This window comes from Orbicella franksi, chromosome 5 (genome assembly GCF_964199315.1).
Source record: "Orbicella franksi chromosome 5, jaOrbFran1.1, whole genome shotgun sequence".
Lineage (NCBI taxonomy): Eukaryota > Metazoa > Cnidaria > Anthozoa > Scleractinia > Merulinidae > Orbicella > Orbicella franksi.
This window is the reverse complement of record NC_138149.1, coordinates 23,137,401-23,152,400: the sequence shown is the minus strand read 5'-3', so window position 1 is coordinate 23,152,400 and position 15,000 is coordinate 23,137,401. Positions and strand designations below refer to the sequence as shown.

The 15,000-nt window shown below is 39.0% G+C and overlaps 2 protein-coding genes across 2 annotated transcripts in view; both read right to left on the bottom strand.

Moving 5' to 3' along the window:
• Nucleotides 1-775, bottom strand: part of LOC145486866 (uncharacterized) — a 52,978-nt gene extending 52,203 nt beyond the window's left edge. The window contains exons 1-2 of the mRNA XM_081465581.1: nt 772-775; nt 63-289 (exon numbers count right to left, since the gene is read on the bottom strand). Of these exons, the coding sequence (XP_081321707.1) occupies nt 63-289; nt 772-775 (231 nt within the window). The remainder of the gene's footprint in view (nt 1-62; nt 290-771) is intronic.
• LOC145487131 (uncharacterized) overlaps nt 218-15,000 on the bottom strand; it is a 76,386-nt gene continuing 61,603 nt past the window's right edge. Inside the window, exons 4-6 of the mRNA XM_081465858.1 lie at nt 9,739-9,790; nt 919-1,244; nt 218-289 (exon numbers count right to left, since the gene is read on the bottom strand). Of these exons, the coding sequence (XP_081321984.1) occupies nt 968-1,244; nt 9,739-9,790 (329 nt within the window). The 3' untranslated portion in view covers nt 218-289; nt 919-967. The remainder of the gene's footprint in view (nt 290-918; nt 1,245-9,738; nt 9,791-15,000) is intronic.

Sequence of the window (15,000 nt, the reverse complement as noted above, 5' to 3'; positions counted from 1 at the left end):
TGTCAGAAAATGAATGTAAATCTAGTGAAGAACGTTTTTAATTATTAGTATTATTCCCTTACCTTTATTTTCACTTCCATATCCTTAGGCAAGAGCGTTTTAGGAATTGTCACACTCATATCAGGATGTCCTGGGACTTGACAAGTAAAGTCAGGACTTTTCACTGACTCGTCGCATGAAAACGTGTAGGACTTTAGACGACAAATCACAGCGTACAGAGAAAAGCTAGTTATTCTGGCTTGGTCAAATCGTAATTCCCTTTGCGGTTCAAGAATCTCATCAAGAGGTTCTACAATAAACAGATGCAAATAAGAAAAATAATATCTGGAACCTTTACCTCTTTTCTATATGGTTTACTGATACAGTTGAACTCCAGAAAGAGCGGTGGGCTGTGGTGGATCCAGACCTCTTTGCAAGGTGGGACCCAATTTTTTTCTGTCCTTCTGACATTAAATTAAGGTGGACCCTAAATGCGGGCTTAAAGAAGAGAGGGAAGAGAAGGTGGAGGAGGATGTGATTCCAACCCTAGATCCACGACTGATGTGTTCTTTGACATAAATTGAATCCACCAATGCCATTTTCCTTCGGTTGAACCTTTGCCACGCAATGAAAGAGGCCAACACACACATTCACATACACACAGAAATCGCGAATTATTCATACTTGTGACTGAATTGTTCGGGAAAAAAGACTGCAGTACAAATAATCAGTCAGAAGCTAGTTTATTTTTATTTTTATGCGCAAGCAAAGCAAAGTTTTGAGATATTTGACCCATCGAGATAAATAAAAAGACTGTAAACTAAATTTCACACCGATTCTGTGACAATTAATTTATATATATATATATATATTTTTTTTTTTTTGAACAACGCGCGGTCAAAGATCATTTTTTAGTTGTTAAAATGAAGAGCAACATACCAGGTGCATTCTCTAAATCCTTCCAAGTACCTTCCTCTGGGTTAAAAAGTTATTTCATCACCAACTCGTGGTCTCTTGATTCAACTGCACTGTGCGACAACGCCAGGGTAATACCAGTGAAGTTAACGCCAACTGGATCATCGCACCCAAGTTGTACTACGCTGCTGACCAGTGTTTCATCGTCTTCAAGAGGTACGACAACAGTATTGCGACGCCATGAATAACATGTGATGAGTTTGGGCTCCGGCACCGTTTTAGGAGAAAATTTTACGCAGACACCACTTTCTTCGGAGAAGTAAGAGGACAATTTCCCTGTAACCGTCTCTCTTTTTGGAAAACAGAAAGTATAATAGAGCTTTTATTAATAGTGTTTTAGAAGTACACAGGCAATTCAAAACTAACGATAAAATGCTTTGACGTTTCGGCGAGTTCATGACGCCATTAGCAAGGAATGAATAAAAAGAGCAAGTTCAAGAGAGTTAAAACCTGTAAATTTACATAAAGACCACGTTTGAATGTACAAACAGATTCGATCCGCGTTAAATTATTTGTTTAACTTAACTTTATTTCTGTAAATTTACAGGTCTTCACTCTTTTGAGCTCGCTCTTTTCATTCATTTCTTGATAATGACGTCATGAGCTCGCCGAAACGTCGGAGCATTGTATCGTTAGAGTTTTTACTTGCCTGTGCATAATATAAATGTTTATCATATCACATGTAGTTAGACGGTTTGGATTGGGTTTAATTAACTGAAAGCTGAGAATTACTGAAAATTAAAATGTCAGATGAGAAATGACGCATTTCCTACCTAGTAGAGATTTACAAAATTTACTCATTGCTGAGAAATAGGCTGAAAGTCTTAATGATAGCCACCAAAAGTCACGGGAATTAGATAGTTGATTTCTGATCTGATCAATTAGATACGCCGCCGATAGAAAATTAAATAAGACACAAAATAACACAAAGTGTATTTTACGGCCGTCGATAAGGCCGGGCACATGGAACATGGAAAGACAAACAAGTAAAAAAAAATAAATGAATAAATAAATAAATAAATAAATAAAATAAAAATCAACTGGTTTCAGCTCCCAATTTGAAAAAGAAGAAAAAATGCGAATCACTGCAATAAGTGAAGGTGTGAAACTTCAACCTTTTAAGTAGCGATGTCGGGAGGGAATGCACAAGCTATCCTTACTGATCCATTCCTGCCACTTGTTCAACATTAGTTTAATCACCTAATGATCCCTTATTTCACAGCGCGGTTGAAGAGATCGATTACCACCGTTTTTGTTTGTTTGTTTGTTTGTTTTTGTTTTGTTTGTTTGTTTGTTTGTTTGTGTTTTGATGGCGAGCGAAAACTGGGGAGAGTACCAGATCCCGGGGTAGGGGCTTCTTTTTTTATCCCATATGTCCTTCCTTCATAGAAAACCAAGATAGCGGCTGAGAATGTTCTATCTGCGAAGAAATACCAATGGATTTCCGAACTGCGCACATTGTCTCGGCATGGAAGACCATGGAAGCACAAAACAGACCATAACATGACGAAAGTCCGCTACAGGTTGCGTGACATTGTTGATGCCAATGATCTTACTGACGGCAGATTTACTACTCTACTGTATTCTAACAATTGATTGAATTATTCCTTGGAAATTCTATAATAATTTCGGACTGCCAGGTATCTAGCTTTTTGAAAACACTTGCCGGCCGCCGGGCAAAAACAAATAAGAGAATCAGGGTACTTTCTGACACAAGAGTTACCCTTAGATATTTACTATTCAAGTTGCTTCGTTCAGTACCCTATTTATCCAATTGCATATTGTTTGCCTTATCTTCCAAGGAGTGCTTACGAAGACTTTTTGATTTTTCAACATCCTAGTTGGTCGTCTGAGCATCATGATTTGTTTTTTGTCCGTGTTTTTAATAGTAGTTTGAACTCGTAAATGGCTCCTTTGTTATCTCGTGAGAACGAGTTTTAACTTTGCTTATCCGGCAGGCTTTCAAGCAATATAACTTGTGGGCCAACCCGTTCCGCAAACAATCGACATCTTATCAAGTCTTTCCCAAACTTTGTTTGCAAAAGACAGCATTCACATTGTTGTTCACGAAGAGTGAGAGCTGTCGCATTCTCATCCCCAGTTTCCTCGCACTACGCTAGGCATGACCCCCCATTTGGCGACAAATTACGACGACGACGTATCACTTGCAATTTTTTGACTCGGGCTTTCTACGGGAGCCCGAGTAATGAAGTTTTGACCAGCGACACTGCAAGACAACGCGTCGTCAAAAGTTTTTAAATTTTGTGTTTGTACTTGTTTACACTGTCATCAAAGCTCGAGCTGTCCGAACTAGTTTAGGCAAGAAAATCAATGCCGAAGAGTTTCTATTTCTATCTCATAGAGAAACTATGGGTGCTTCCCATTATGCCAAACCGACCGGTCAGAGATCAGCGGGAAAACCCGCAGAAAATGGAATGACATTTTCCCATTAAACCAGGCCAACCAGTAGGAATGGCTCTTACCATTTTTCATTCCTTTTCCGAATTCCCTAGTTTGGGCAAAGAACCGGTTTGTCAAAAATGGAACGGCGAATTTCGATCCGAATATTCCGACTGAAATAAGTGGACCACCTCCAGAGGTGATTCGGAATATTCCGGTCGGAAGAAACTGAAACGGACCTTTCCATTTGAATTCCCACTGAAATTTCCGGAATCTTTGGCTAAGTGGAAAGCGCTCTATTTCTCTTTTTCCCTATTTCTCCGCCAGGTGGCTCGAAGAGCCACCAAGCGGAGCCCCATCCTCATAGAGGAAAGAAAAGGAAAACCATGAATTGATTTTCTCATGGTTATCAAGGCCAGCGATATTGCTCGTGGGCACGTACACGCGACGGCGGCGACGACAAAGTCGTGTAAGATGGCGGCCATACCCTAGTTAATAGATTGTCAGAGACATGCAGCCTTGGCTTACAGCCTACTTCTTTGAGTTTGGACATTCATGTTATGTCAGTTATGATCAATTGACACCTGCTATAACAAGGTGTCTGGTGACCAGTATCACTCGACCATATCGCAATCTCAAATTTATGGCTTATCAGGGTGATATGTTTTTTTGAAGTTGACCGCTGACCAAGTACCGATTCTTTAATTGGATCGCGGGCTCATGTCAGGTTAACTTGTTGCAATCAGGAACCCATTTCTCGAAGGTCCCGAAAAGTTTTCGCACCCGAAAAGCCGTAGCAAAACCTCAAACCTTTTGATTACAGACCTGTTGTATTCACATATTAAGATGTTTCCTTCGTACAAGAAGTTTCCGACGTATACACCTCTCTGTATTTAGATGCAGATTAACTAAAATGGCTTTGCTGGCCCGAAAAGTTTCCGGGACTTTCGAGAAACGGGCCCCAGGGCCGGGTTGTTCAGAAGCTGGTTAACGCTAACTTATGATTAAGAGCCACTGCCTGTAAATATGGAGAATCCAACGACAGGTCGGAAAATTCGGATTTTCTTTTATTGCGTTGAAAAGACCCTTTTGGTGAAGTATTTCCAGAAATATACTTTCAAAGTTCCAGCGACTTCACATTTTTGTGAAATCTAGGAAAGTTCGAAATACCGCTCAATCAACCAAGATGGCCGATGGAATTTATGCAAAATTGCACATTTTCAACAGGCTAGTACAGAAAGAAGGGAACTTGCCTGGATTTCATATTCACACAGTTTGTAATTTACACTTTGATCATTTCTCTGAGCTAAGAGTCATCTTGAAGTAAATATGTTTTGTTTACTTCTTGGCCGTTTGAAAAATACAACTATCGCAATTTAATTTACATGTAAAATTTTAACTGATTTTAGAGGGTCATAACTCTTCTAGTATACGAATATCTCAACCAATAAAAGGTTCTAAAGGAAGTGCTATGCTATAGGTATACCATATCTAAATGGCTAGTTTGGCCTGAGAAAATTAAGCGCGCTAGTTGAAAAACTATAAAGGGTATTTTGACCAATTGCGTCTTTTTTGAACGAGCGAGCAAGAATTTCAATTTCGCAGTCATCTTTATGAACATAATTCGACATGTTTCATCACACAAATTGTTCTTTGACATTGTGTATCACACATGTAAGCAACAATTTAAATCATACCTAATCAATGGCCTTGGTTATAGATGGAAAAGTCCTGTAGAATTCTACGTGAGAAGACGAGGTGACTCTTGTGACGGGCCATAAAGACTCATAAATCATGAACGGGAGTTTCACAATCCAAAATCGCCGTAAATTTGACAGATAAAACCGAGAAACGTTCGCTACTTCCCTTTTGGCATTTTCCATATGTATCTTTGTCTAAACAATGTAGAGGGAAAAGTTCAAATGCAGCGGTTTAAAACTGTGACTGGTCAGCCAGCGTTGTTAGGTATGTTGTCGTAGTGAATTGCATGGCGTGACACCGTGACAAGGAGAACAATTTGCATATTCAAGTTGTGTACACAAACGTTACATAAACACTTGCGTTTCGTTCCGAGCAAACGTTCTATTAATCGCTGCAGTCGGGATTGGTTCCCCTTTTTTAAAGTAAAAATAGAGAACTAATAAAACCAAGGAAGAAGTAGCGATGCCTTTTCTCCATTTATTCGCCAAAGGTGCTCAAGTTTTGAATGCAGGATTACCGTTCCACCTTGAGGGCCGACATTTTGCCAAAATCGTCTGCTAGTTGAGCGCCGGCTGATTTCTAGAAGACTGTCATCTCTAACCAAGGCTTATTCTGAGGTATTATTTAAAGTATTGCTTAAGTCTACAATGCACGATGTCTACGAATAATTTGTGTGATGAAACATTTCGAATTATGTTCATAAAGATGACTGCGAAATCGAAGTTCTTGCTCGCTCAATCGTCTAAGAAAGACACAATTGGTCAAAATACCCTTTATAGTTTTTCGTTTAGCGCGCTTAATTTTCACGGGCCAAACTAGCCATTTAGATATGGTATACCTATAGTATAGCTCTTCCTTTAGGACCATTTATTTGTTGAGATATTCGTATACTAGAAGAGTTATGACCCTCTAAAATCAGTTGAAATCTTACATGTAAATTAAATTGCGATAGTTGTATTTTTCAAACGGCCAAGAAGTAGACAAAACATATTTACTTCAAGATGACTCTTAGCTCAGAGAAATGATCAAAGTGTAAATTACAAACTGTGTGAATATGAAATCCAGGCAAGTTCCCTTCTTTCAGTACTAGCCTGTTGAAAATGTGCAATTTTGCATAAATTCCATCGGCCATCTTGGTTGATTGAGCGGTATTTCGAACTTTCCTAGATTTCACAAAAATGTGAAGTCGCTGGAACTTTGAAAGTATATTTCTGAAAATACTTCACCAAAAGGGTCTTTTTGACGCAATAAGAGAAAATCCGAATTTTCCGACCTGTACGGGTCCGCAAATGATCCCAGGACCGCAAATGATCCCGGACCGCAAATGATCCCCAATTTGAACCGCAAATGATCCCGGGCCGGAAATGATCCCCATATTGGACCGCAAATGATCCCGATCCAAAAATAAGGAATGGTATGGATTTATATTAGAGGAAGGTGAGAACAGGTACAAGAATTATGAACTAAAAAACACGTTTTATCATTTTACAAAAAAATATTCCACAGTTGCTGTTTTGTTCTTCGAAGGGTACACATCGTTTTCACTGTCGCGCAATAAAAAAATAATAAATCGAAAACCAACCAATGGAAAAAGCTAAGAAATTGTGATGTACGCTATAGAAGATAGCTAAATAAGACACTTCTCCAAGTTTTAGGCCTGTGCGTTTCCCCAGACTTCAGATATTCGTCGTAAATGTTTCCCAGAAATTTACAGAGCCCAGAAAGAAAACGCCATGGTGGTGTACATCCGTGGTACACCAATATGGCGGCCGGAATATAGTGTAAACATCTGGAACTTACTTTGGCTTTCTGGGCGACTGATTATCAGCACTAAACAAACAGGCATTTACATAAACACTTTTCCTAATGCTCTAACTTCTGAAAAGGCTCAAAATCATGAGATAAGTATATATTTTTCAACAAACTCTATCGTAGCCTTGGGTCACGCAACCTCCATAACCCTGAAATTCAAAATGCTCTGGTTTCCAAACGAAGCACGCTAATTGTAAACAGATATAAATATACCGCCTCTTATGCCTGATGAGGATAAAAACACGTCACGTGAAGACGATCTATCGAATTAGAAGTCTTAAAAGAACACCTACTTGTAAGCATTCTCGAAATCCCGGTGGCGATAGTATCAAACATCTATCAAACAGCTAATTGTCAAAACGAAGTGCAAGCCTTGGCTGTACTTGGTCATGAAGCTGAACTTCATAACTATAGCTTGGAATTTTGGCTTCTTAGAATACTCAAGTAGTCATTTCCGAGGAATTAAAGCCAAAATACGACCATGGAAAAATTACAAAATAAATTTGTTCAAATTTCCAGTGCTACACACTAGGTGTTTTACAGAGTGATGAAGCGTAATTGTAGGCTTGTGGGTCTACTCAGGTGACAGCGTCTTCTGTAATAGTTGCTTCATGGTTAGATTTTAGTTTAAAACTTTAGACGAGTGATGTTAATGGCTGATAAAATGTGATTTAACTATAACACCGAAATATCAATGTTTAACAAAGGAGGATATGTAGCGTATGTTGCACTGATCATAATTTTACTGAGAATTGCAAAGAAATCCAAGCCAAGTTGATGATTGAGTGGTGATATTCATAACATCCTAGTTAGCAACAAAATTTAGACGAAAGTATGAAAAAAAGCAAGTTGTAAGCCATTATAATTATAAGATGGCTTTAATAAAAACATCGGTATTCACGTAGGCCAATTCCCTATCCACACAATCCCACCATCCATGCCATTCCTTATTTTTTGACTAGGATCATTTGCGGTCCAATATGGAGATCACTTCCGGTCCGGGATCATTTGCGGTCCGGGATCATTTGCGGTCCAGGGATCATTTGCGGACCCGTACAGACCTCTCGTTGGATTCTCCATATTTACAGGCAGTGACTCTTAAAAGTTAACCAAGGTACAAACTTTTCTTGTATAAAAACGTTTTTTACTGCTTTTGTTTTGTGTAGTTCTAGATTATTCAAACTCGAAACAACAGGCAAAACAACATAAACAGAAAACCTCACCGCAAAGTTACAAAACTCAAATCAAAATTCTCGCCTATCCTAGTCTAGGAGCTCCACTTTTAGGCTTGGCTAAATATATAAATATAGGTTATTCGATCGTTGAACGCGCGGATAGAATCGCGAGAGAGCTGGACACTAGTACAAAACTGCATGATTGACAGGGTATGGGGTGGGGACGGAGAAAAATAGAGGGGCGGCAGACATCTTTGGAAAAATGTGAATTCCCCGTTGCTCCAGAAACGGAGAATTTCCATTGGTTGATAATCATGATTGCGTCCAGTCGCGTTTTGCCGTTTCCAGCTGTTGTCATCTTTGACACATGATGAGGCAGTTGTGAGATTCCTGCTTAGAGAAATTTCCACATATTCCTTCGCTCAAAGAAGTTGTTGTTCATCTGCTTCGGTCGAAGGACGTTGTTACAATTTTGCCGACGGAAGATGGAAGAGCTTGGGATTCCTTCCATCGTTTCGTTCACAAAGGACGATGTGCTTCTTTTAAGTGAAGAAGCGAAATACAAGCTTGTTTTCGGTGCAGCTGAAGACCTTTGGATGCAAAATTCCAAAACATATTGAGGAACAAAGATCTTCCGTTACACAGTTATGTCACGCTTAGTGTAACGCCTTCGTGTCTGGGTTAAGCAAACAAATTTTCCGTTGATAAATGAGACGTCTCACCAAAATTCCTCAAGCGAATAGCCAAGATCTTACAAAAATCGAAAAGAACGCTTGATTTCGGCTCTCAATTTCTTTTGCAGGTTTTTTGGGGTATCGTGTCGTTGTTTGCAAGCTGAACTTGTAAACAATTAAACGAGCAATTTACCGCTCAAATCCGATTTATTCAATTAGCCAAGAGGCCGAACTGTTAAGGCGATGACAGGGGGAGGAGTCTAATAAAACCGCTTTCTTCGAAAGATCTCCACCGTCTTTCTATTCTTCGTTTGGCTTGCTTTGCTCGCCTCCCCGTCCCCACTCCCGCGTGTTTCGCGCCCGCTTCGCTAGCTTTTTCTTTTGCGTTGAAAAAAAGTGAGGCTGTGAACAGTCTAACAAAATCACAACGAAGGCGTCTCGTTGATGCATTCTGTAAGGTTTAATACGTCCAGTGTTTGGCCTAGAGACTGGCTTTGTATTTAATTGAATTCATCTAATCGAACGTTTGACCGACGATCATTCGACTCCCTTGCAGTGGAAAAAAAGTTGAAGAAGCACTAGAAAACAACAACATCGACCACGTGTTGACTAAATTAAGCTTACATTTTGTTCGGCAAAATCCCTCGGCTTTTGTTTATCTATGTGCACGTGTTTAGCGGTAAATACCTCTAATGTTAGGTCAACAGCCCACAATGAGCGACAAAAGAGTTGAGACAATCGGCAGTAAAATGGAAGCATTCAAAGACCTCCCCCACCCCCCAAAAAAAAGAAAAGAAAAGAAAAGAAAGAAAGAAAACCTAAAAAAAACAAATAAATAAATAAAAATAAGAACAACGTTACACGACCGTTACACATCCAATGTTCGGTCAAGAGACTACATTGAGCGACAAGAAAAATTCAATTTTCAAGGGTTTTGGAACTATTTATTTATCCCCCTTACCCCCCTGCGCTAGGCCTTAGGAATAGGTTGAATGTAGTCATGCCGGAGAAAACATACTTACGAGAAAATTATACTTTTGGGAAGGTCTTCTTGAAGAAGTGTAGCTGCATAAACTGAAAACAAAAAGATCTCATTAGGAACACATGTTTTATTGACCATAAAATCTTTTAGCATGCAACAGAACGGTGATCCTGCTGGTATACGTTGAATCGATAGTGATCTAATCGGCTTCACATAGGAAATAAAAAAAAAGAAAATATAAAAGCAGAAACCGACACAACGCGGTAAGATGATTTTTTAAGGTGTACTATATTTCGGCTGGTTAAACCAGCCATCTTCAAGTACCTGAAGAAGGCTGGTTTGGCCAGCCTGGCGAAATATAGCACACCTTAGACAATCATCTTACCGCGTTGTGTCGGTTTCTGCTTTTATTGTTTTATTGAAGTTAGGGTTAAAATTACAAATGTTTGTGTAGTTTGAGATTATTGAAACTCAGAGCGCCAAATAAAGTTAAAAAAAAAAAAAAAACACGCAAATCAAAATTCTCGATGAATAAGCATAATCAGGCTCGGAACAACCCGGCCCAGGAGTTCCGCTTTTAGGCTTAGCTAATTCTATATATTAATATGGAGTATATCTGTTTCTACTTTATTTTTATAAGTCCAATGCCCAAAGTTTAATTAAGGTACATTTGCTTTAATAAACCACAATTCTTTCAACAAATTCTGAAAAAGAAAATGATGAGCGCCAATTTCTTCGATTGCAAAAATTTGCACAAGTCGGGTGATTTTTCCAATAATTGTTAGTCAACCTGTACAATTGTGTGCAAAATTAAAATAGGGGATGTCATCATGAAATTAAATTTTCACTTCTTCAGATTCTAAACTCTGAAAGACTGTTTCCATGAGCTTGTAAACACCAGTTGATGAAGCGTACTCATTCCACAGGGAATGCAAACCTGACCTAACTAAATCAAAATCGCTTTGAAGATTTAGAAAAAGAATTTCGGAATACCCTGGCCTGGGATGACTAGTTGCATGGCAATTCGCCGACAAAAGTTTCAGATATTAAGAGTCCCTGTCCATAAAAATGGAAAATAGCTCGGCAACGGTCGAAAATTCGATTTCGCTCATATTTTCATGGTAGATAGGCAAGGGCATGGCAAAAACTACTGGATAGTTTTTTTGGCAAAATATTCTTTTATTTCAAAGAAATATGCAAATTACCAAATTCCGTTAAAATCGTCATTTGACGCACCATATTATTAAGCAAGTTTAAGAGCCTCGCATGCAAAACCACATCATTTTTCCGTCTTTAAAACACTCAAATATTTTTGTGCAATGTTTAAATGTGCACTGGGTTGATTTTAGGGAATGTTGCGTTGTCTTTTTGGGTGCAAAATAATTAAATTTCGAAGACATGTATTTCATTCAGTTAAAAGTACTTCGTGAAAATAATTAATTTTCATTATGTGCGAAACCTGCAAATAGATTAAGCTTCTGGTGGTTGAATCGCCGAAAGATGGTCTACAGATTCCTGTAAAAATTTCTTTGGGCAAATGACTGTGATTGACGCGAGAGCTTTTCAAAGTACGTTAAAAATGCAAATATTTGACCATCCGTCGTCAAATTACAATTTACGGGTTAGACGTATATTTTAGCATGCGCCACATGACTTGACCTATAATAAGTTGAAATAGACACAGAGCTGATAATTTCGAAATGTTCTAACCTCACTTGCCGTAAAAGGCAGGTCCAAAGGCGATTTGACGTGTTTCTCTCACCATTCGTCGCACGTAAGCACAAGTTTGCTTTTGTTTACATAACGTCCGATGTGCATCGCTAACTGTCAACTTATTTAATGGTCGAATACCATGAATATGTGACCCTCTTTCGACACATATGACCATCACTGCATCTAAGTCAAAAACGGTTAAGTCATTTGTAGATAGTTGCTTGCTTTGCACTACACCGAAATATTACGTTTAATCATCATAGTTTGAATCCTCGTTTGCAGTGGTTCCTTGTTCGTCACGCAATGCTGTCATCCCATTTTAGGGGGTAGGGGTAGGGCAATTTCTATCCTAATACTAATCCTAAGGCTCCGTAAGGCTTGGAACCACTGGGAGCACGCAATCGTGTTGAGTAGGAAGAGATTAAATTAAGAAATGAAAAGAATGAATAGTTTACCATTGCCCCTGTTGTTATATTTTACTCGACCACCGCTACCTATATGCCCTGCGAAATACTGTAACGCTAAACTCATACCTAAGTCTTTTCGCGCTGTGCAATTATTTTTGGTTTACATGTAATACAGTGGACTACCCCCGGGGAAATGGGTGGTGACCGCTTGATGGGGCTAGCCGCTTAAATAGAGGTTGGTGTACCTTAAATATTTAATTTTTCACTATCGGGTTATAAATTTCTTGGTGAACATGGAGTCCATTCAAGACAATCATGATAGACGTGTGTTTGAATTATCACTCGTCATGCACCTTCAATTTCAGACTCTTATCTGCCATCGCCCTTTCCAAAATAAAGTTTTTGAATTTTAGGTGGCCGCTTAATAGGGGTAAAGACAATAATGAAACCCTTATCGGAACGACCAAATGGTGGCCGCGGAGGTAACCGGTCAATAGGTGTTTTATTTACAATATTTTACTGACAATAAGTTTGGACTGTACTGACAACAGCCCTCTATTTTCTGTTACAATACCAGTGCCTCCACTAAGCAAACAAAATACACCAAATAAAATAGCATGGCCAGGGCTATTTACTCACGTAATTACTAATTAAATTTAGTCTGTTTTTCGCACGAATTAGACTCGTTGTGATTTCCTATTTTTATTTCAGCTAGTTCTTTCTTCATTGATCTATAATTTGTTTATGACGATTTTTTTTAAATTCTAGTGAGTACAGCCACTAGCTTTATCAGCTGTTGTCTGAAACATCAGAACGTACAACAAACGTGATTTGGACCGAGGCCACGTACACTATAGAATACGATTATTTAAATATACACATATTATTACATACATGAATTAACAGATGAACAATGACTAAATTGTTTCAGTTATCCTGAGAGTGCTCTATATATACAAAATAAATCAAAATGTGCAGCATATGCCGTGACAGCATTGCGTGACGAACAAATAACGGCTGTAAGATTGTGCTGCGCCGACACGCTTATCAGCAATGGTCAGCGATCGATCAAACGTAATATTTTGGCGCAGTGCAAAGCAAGCAGCTATCTACAAATGACTCAGCCGTTTTTGACTTAGATGCAGTGATGTTCATATGCGCAGAAAGATGGTCACAGATTCATGGTATTCGACCAATAATAGGTTGACCGTAAGCGATGTACATCGGACGTTAACCTTGTGTAAACAAAAGCAAACTTCTGCTTTGTGAACGACGAATGGTGGGAGACCGACTAGAAACACGTCAAATCGGCTTTGGACCTGCCTTTTACAACAAATAAGGTCAGAACATTATCGAAATTATCAGCTCTGTGTCTATTTCAACTTATTATAGGTCAAGTCATGTGGCGCATGCTAAAATATATGTCTAACCCGTAAATTGAAATTTGACGACGGATGGTCAAATATTTGCGTTTTTGACGTACTTTGAAAAGCTCTCGCGTCGCTCACAATCATTTGCCCAAAGAAATTTTTATAGGAATCTGTAGACCATCCTTCTGCGATTCAACCACCAGAAGCTTAATCTATTTGAAGGTTTCGCACATGGTGAAAATTAATTGTATTCACGAAGTACTTTTAAGTAAATGAAATACATGTCTTCGAAATTTAATTATTTTGCACCCAAAAAGACAACGCAACATTCCCTAAAATCAACCCAGTGCACATTTAAACATTGCACAAAAATATTTGAGTGTTTTAAAGACGGAAAAATGATGTGGTTTTGCATGCGAGGCTCTTAAACTTGCTTAATAATATGGTGCGTCAAATGACGATTTTAACGGAATTTGGTAATTTGCATATTTCTTTGAAATAAAAGAATATTTTGCCAAAAAAACTATCCAGTAGTTTTTGTCATGCCTTAGCCTATCTACCATAAGAATATGAGCGAAATCGAATTTTCGACCCTTGCCGCGAAATTAAGAATTTGTCTGATTCTTACATGCAGGCACTCTTAATTTTTTAAGGGGCCATTTGTCCAGATCAGTAAACTATACACAAATGCGAAGTGCCGCGAATCGAGTCGATCGGTCGCGTACATGTAGTAAGTGTAAACGGTCCAAGAAAATTTGAAACTCCGACTCAAATCAGCAGCGGTCACCAGAATCACTTGATATATCCACACAAAGATAATACTTTGAATCATGACGATAAATTACTATGAATTCTGCCAAAATTCTGGAAACATAACCCACCAAAGCCCTGGTGATTATAATTTCATCTTTACTCGTTCCTCGCTGCAGACTCGTCGATTGATCAAACCTGACCATGAAATCTTCCCAAATCTTGTTTGCTGAACGTGACCGGCTTTCACAGATTTATACGCATTTTGTTGCTCAGAATAATGTTGCAGCAACTCGAAGCGAGCAAGTATACGTGTGCGAATGTTGTACGACTTGTATGACGTCAAAAAATTGCGCTAGACCCAGATCCTATTCCTATCCTATTAGTGCGAAGTCCGAAGCTTCGCTTCGGCAGATCATGAAAGGTACCGCGGTTTGCATGATAGACAAAAGTCTATTGCCGAGTGCATTTTGTTTTCTAAGGTCGCGTAGCGGTGAAAACAGTGGTAATAGAATTCAGCGCAATGATCTACGACCACCAACAGATTTTTTTTTTTTTTTTTTAGATTTAAAAAAAATAATTGAAAAAATATAACCTTTATTTACCCTCGGCAATGTTTATAGCACAATTGCTAGTGGGGCCGAGCAAACAACTGAAACAAAAAGTTCGAATTGAGCATAACATTGTTAAGAATCCTTACTAGCCGGAGGCAAACCAGTTGGCCATTTACAAGCGTGGCCGATCGAGGATTTGAACACGGGGCTACCGAGAAACAGTTCAGTCGAGGTAATGATCAGAGTGGGACTCAAACACGAGCGCTGGATTGCGAGTCCGACACGCTGACTACTCGGCCACGCTGCCTCCCCAACGGTTTTATTTAAGCAAAAGACCACTCTCTCTATGGGCTTACTGGCCAAATAAACCACGCGGGATGTTAGAAAAACACGAGTAAAGCTTGTAAATCACTCGCCTAACGGCTCGTGATTTACAAGCTTTTCGAGTGTCCTCCCAACATCTCAAGTGGTTTATTGCGCAGGTAAACCCATAGAAAGAGTGGTCTAT